The sequence below is a fragment of the Cetorhinus maximus genome, chromosome 37 (genome assembly GCF_964194155.1).
Source record: "Cetorhinus maximus chromosome 37, sCetMax3.hap1.1, whole genome shotgun sequence".
NCBI lineage: Eukaryota > Metazoa > Chordata > Chondrichthyes > Lamniformes > Cetorhinidae > Cetorhinus > Cetorhinus maximus.
This window is the reverse complement of record NC_135915.1, coordinates 405,975-411,343: the sequence shown is the minus strand read 5'-3', so window position 1 is coordinate 411,343 and position 5,369 is coordinate 405,975. Positions and strand designations below refer to the sequence as shown.

The 5,369-nt window shown below is 46.2% G+C and overlaps 1 protein-coding gene across 1 annotated transcript; it reads right to left on the bottom strand.

The window, feature by feature from the left end:
- Positions 1-2,070: 2,070 nt before the first annotated feature.
- LOC144672331 (putative G-protein coupled receptor 139) lies at positions 2,071-4,192 on the bottom strand. The gene is made up of 2 exons (XM_078534183.1): positions 4,147-4,192; positions 2,071-2,975 (listed from the first exon to the last, which is right to left on the bottom strand). The coding sequence occupies exons 1-2, from the start codon at positions 4,190-4,192 to the stop codon at positions 2,071-2,073; spliced, it is 951 nt and encodes a 316-aa protein (XP_078390309.1).
- Between the last annotated feature and the right edge of the window lie 1,177 nt (positions 4,193-5,369).

The following is a 5,369-nucleotide window of genomic DNA, read 5'->3' as shown; positions in this document are numbered from 1 at the left end:
TATAAACCTGAATCGCAGGGCCTCTGACCCAATATTTTAATTCCTCTCTGACCATGGGAGAGGTGCCAGAGGACTGGAGAACAGCTAATGTGGTTCCTCTATTTAAGAAGGGTTGTAGAGATAAGCCAGGGGACTAATGACCAGTGATTGTCACATCAGCGGTAGGGAAACCATTGGATAAAATTCTGAAGGAGAGAATCTACCTCCACTTGGAGAGGCAAGGTTTGATCAGGGATAGTCAGCATGGCTTTGTCAGAGGGAGGTCATGGCTAACAAATTTGATTGAATTTTCTGAGGAGGTGACCAGGTGTATAGATGAGGGTAGTGCAGCTGATGTAGTTTATATGGATTTCAGCAAAGCCTTTGACAAGGTCCCACATGGGAGTCTTATAAAGAAGGCAAAGGCACATGGGATGCAGGGTAATTTGATAAGGTGGATTCAAAATTGGCTTAGTTGTAGGAGACAGGTTGATGACAGAAGGCTGCTTTAGTGACTGGAAGCCAGTGTCCAGTGGTGTACCACAGCAATCTGTGCTCGATCCCCTATTATTTGTCATTTAAATAAACAAAATAGATGACTATGTGGGGGGTAGGATTAGTAAGTTTGAAGATGAGACAAAGATTGGCCGGGTGGTTAACAGTGAGGTTGAGTGTCCTGGGCTACAGGAAGATGTAGACAGGATGGTCAAATGGGCAGATAAGTGGCAGATGGAATTTAACCCTGAAAAGTGTGAGGTGATACACTTTGGAAGGAGTAATTTGACAAGGAAGTATTCAATGAACAGCATGACACGAGGAAGTTCTGTGGAACAAAGAGACCTCTGCGTGTGTGTGTCCGTAGATCTCTGAAGGAGGAAGGGCACATTAGTAGGGTGGTGAAAAAGTGTTATGAGACACTTGCCTTTATCAATCGAGGCATAGATTACAAAAGTAGGGAGGTCATGTTGGAGTTGTATAGAACCTTGGTGAGGCCACAGCTGGAGTACTGTGTGCAGTTCTGGTCGCCAAATTATAGGAAGGATGTCATTACACTGGAGGGGGTGCAGAGGAGATTCACCAGGATGTTGCCTGAGATGAAACATTTACGTTATGAAGAGAGGTTGGATAGACTTGGGCTGTTTTCGTTGGAGCAGAGAAGACTGAGGGGCGACCTGATTAAGGTGTACAAGATTATGAGGGGCATGGACAGGGTGGATGGGGAACAGCTTTTCCCCTTAGTTGAAGGGTCAGTCACGAGGAGACACAAGTTCAAGGTGAGGGGCAGGAGGTTTAGGGGGGATGTGAGGAAAAACTTTTTTACCCAGAGGGTGGTGACGGTCTGGAATGCGCTGTCTGGGAGGGTGGTGGAGGCGGGTTGCCTCACAACCTTTAAAAAGTACCTGGATGAGCACTTGGCACGTCATAACATTCAAGGCTATGGGCCAAGTGCTGGTAAATGGGATTAGGTAGGTAGGTCAGGTGTTTCTCACGTGTCAGTGCAGACTCGATGGGCTGAAGGGCCTCTTCTGCACAGTGTGATTCTGTGATTCTAAGTGAAATGATCGTTTGGAGATGCGGCACAGATTCGATGGGCTGAATGTCCTCCTTCTGCACTGTCACAATTTTATGATCCTATGATTTCATTTCCACCTTGTTCCTCCCCAGGCCCCTGCTCTCACAGCCTGTGAATTCCAACCGTCCGATTGCTGTTTGTTTATCTTCAGTGCATTATAGTTGCTCTGGTGCAATCCTCAATGCGTCTCTGCTTTAAAGATTGTTAACCCCCCCCCTCAGCCAGGAACGAGCAGCATGATGTCATGACGCTGGGCTTGGAGTGACACTGCGGGAAGGAAACTGCAGAGTCGCATTGTGACTGGTCAATGAGCTGCAAAGATACTCACCGAATGGTTTAAGGGACTGCCTATCAGAACATGGACGGGGTCAGGCACTCAGCTCCGAGTGCCCAGTCTTCTCGTAATTGCCTTTTCGCTGATGGCTCATTGCTCTTTGGATTTTTGTGCCTTTTGGAGATTTGAGAATAAACATTCTATTTATGGACTGGAAACACGGGGAACCGCCTCTGTGTTCTTCTCATTTATTTTGTTTATTCAGTAATCGAATAACTGATGCAACTGGGTTTATCACGACCTCCTTGACCTGCTTCCTGAACTTCGACTGAGTCGCCACATAAATAAATGTGTTCGTGCAGCAGCTTAAATTCACCAACATATATCCGACTTGTTTAAATATAAATTCCCAATCGCTGATGTGAACTAATCCTCTAATATTAGAATAAAATAATTCTATAACATACACCAACCACAGGAGGATGAAGGTGCCAGATATGGTGAAGAGTAAAATCATAGACTTCCTCCTGCTCTCCATCTCTGGGTCACTGCGATTCTCTCCCTTACCCTGACCCCTCAGTCCCTTCCGGACTCGACTGGCCACTAATATGTGTCTGACAGTCAGAGCGTTAATCAGCAGAATTAAACTGAATGGGAGCAATGGGGTTAAAATTGTGTTAAACCATTCAAATCCCATCCAACCGGCCTCAGTAAAATAGCTTGTCTTTGTATCACAGAACCACAGGACATCGTCGATTATCTTTCCAGGTCCATATGTGAAGTACAAGGGAATGTTTTTTAAACTGAGCAGGATGCCGGTTGTCGCTAGAACCACAGCCGCAGTTTTCCCGGTGCAATATTTTGTTTTCAGCTTCTGGCAGCAAATGGCTACAAATCGATCAAAGGAGAAAGTGACGGTGAACCAGACAGAACACTCTCTAGCTGCAGTCGTTAGGACACCCTTAACACCGCAGGCAGGGGTAAGGTTCAGGAAAGACACTGGGAAATAATAAGCATTGATATGGTTCATTATGACCTGAGTGATAACATACAGTAGATCCGCTGCTGCCATGGCCACCAGATAGCGGGTGGTGCAGGTAGAGAGGCCACACTTTCCCCGGCACAGGATCACAATCGCCAGTAAATTCACTGTAAGACGGAGAATGGACAAAGGCACAGAAAATTACTGATCAAGTTTTGTCCATGGCTGATCAAAGCACAAGAGCAAAATCACAGCAGCAAATAAATGCTGCAGGGGGCGGGGTGTGGTTGTTAGCGATGAGAATTGTAGCCTGGAATATAGCGCATGTAACCCCACTATTAGAGGAGGGAGGGAGAGACAAAACTACAGACTTGTTAGTTTGATATCAATATAAGGGGAAATGTTCGAATCTATTATGAAGCATGGGGTAACTGGACACTTAGAACATAATTACATGGCTGGTCAGAGTCAGCCTGCATTTATGAAAGCAAAATCATGTTTGAAAAACCTTCTGGAGTTTCTTGAGGATAATACTTCTTGCATAGATAGAATAGAACCAGTGAAAGTGGGGCATTTGGATTTTCACGAGTTTTTCAATAAGGTAGCAGGCAGCAGGTTAGTTAAGAAAACTAGAGAAGAAGTGATTGGGGAGGATGAAGAGCCACGGGCTGAGAATTGGTTAATAGGCAGGATCAGATCCTCGTCCCTGGGATTAGAACCCGTCAGGATTACACCCCACTCAGGATCAGACCCCGCTCGCTGGAATCACGCCCACATCAAGTTCAGACCACACTTCCCAAGAAGGGGGTCGTCCTTCAGTATCAGAATCCTCATCAGCAGAAACCCCTGAAAGCCTTTATGCGCCCTTATGTTCATAGTGCCCTCCACAGCATGAGAAACATCTCAGGATCAGATCCAGTACCCTGGATTGGACCCCACTCAGGTTTTCACCCCCACCATGTCAGACACCCTGGCCCATGGATCACACCCCACAATCTCCCACACTGACCCAACTCCTCGGAATTAGTACCCCATCAGTGTCGTAGCCCCTCAGTATCGGACGCCGCTCTCTGGGATAAGCACCCTCCTCAGGATCAGAGTTCCCTCAGGAAGAGACGCTGTTCATATATCTCCCAATTGCTCAGCTCCGCCCCATCTCTTCAGGCGATGCTCCCTTCCACACCAGTGCTTCTGAAATTCCTTCATTATTCCTCAGCCCAGATTATCTTCCACTGTGGTTAACATGAAACTCCACCGTGTTCATATCATTTCCCTTGTTGGTGCTTCCAAACCTTCCCCTCCCTGCCAGAACCTTGTTAAAGTTCCCCTTGTCCTTACCTTCCACCCTACCAGCCTCCACATTCAGAACATAATTCCCCAACATGCCTGTCACATGCAGCTAAGGTCACCATCATCCACCAAGGCTGAAGATCATGTGATCATTCCTAAGTTTGGATATAAAACGTGAGATGAAAGTTAGAAATATGTTGCCCACTCAATTAATTGAATGCAAAAGATAATTCAGTGCAATTTTTAACAGTGACAGGAGTGAACAAGGGTATGAGGGTGAGCAGTAGGGCAGCAGGAAAGGAATATATATGGATGGTGGTGACCTTAGCTGAATGTGACAGGAATGTTGTGGAATGATGTGTTGAATGTGGATGCTGGTGGGGTGGAAGGTGACGACAGGAGGAAATTTAATATGGTCCTGGCAAGGGAGGGGAAGGGGTGGAAGCAGTAAAAATGGAAATGATATGAACACGGTGGAGTTTCATGTTCACCACAGTGGAAGAGAATCTGGGCTGAGGAATAATGAAGGAATTTCAGAAGCACTGGTGTGGAAGGGAGCATCACCTGAACAAATGGGGCGGAGCTGAAAACCGGGAGGTGTATGAACAGAATCTTCCAAGGAGATGGGGAAGGTGCGAGTATGATCGGAAGAGCTGCAGGAGTCGGTGAGCTTATACTACCTATTGTTGGACAAGTAATTCGCCAAATTGGAGGTAGATAATTCGATGAAGGAGAGGGAAGTGTCAGAGACAACTCATGAGAAGTGAAATGGTGGTGCAAACTCGAAGCAAGGGTGATGATGTTTTTAGCTAAAGAAAACATGGAAATGGCGCCAATACTTTCATCAACATGCCAGAATGACACCAACACTGTTATAAAAGCACCCAGTGACCTAAGGACAATTGGAACAAAGGATAGTCCACATATGTACATAAAGACAACATAGCAAGATCGCATACAGTTTCTCTCAGCGTGATGCTTTGAGTGTGGAATATCCAAAAGTGTATACCCAAAGACCAGATAGCTACACTTTACAACGGTGTCCGTCTACAGGAATCATGAAAACTGCCAGGGGTCTCATTCCCAGGCCAGAGTCGATGAGGAACTGAAGAGCTCCAGTGGGAATAGAGTGAATGAAACGTAACGATTCAATTGCAAATGTTGTCCACGAAATGTCCTAGATGGAGATGGTGGAGAGAAGCTGGCCAGGGAACAAACTCACGTTGTCTATCAGGCAAGGTTCCATGCACAGTGAGTTTAAGGAGAGTTCG

Bases quoted from the DNA above. Each gene is read 5' to 3' on its own strand.
- LOC144672331 (XM_078534183.1), bottom strand. From the start codon at position 4,192: ATGTTGGGGAATTATGTTCTGAATGTGGAGGCTGGTAGGGTGGAAG. The intron at 2,976-4,146 runs GTAAGGACAAGG...TCCGTCTTACAG, and splicing joins GGAGGCTGGTAGGGTGGAAG to TGAATTTACTGGCGATTGTG.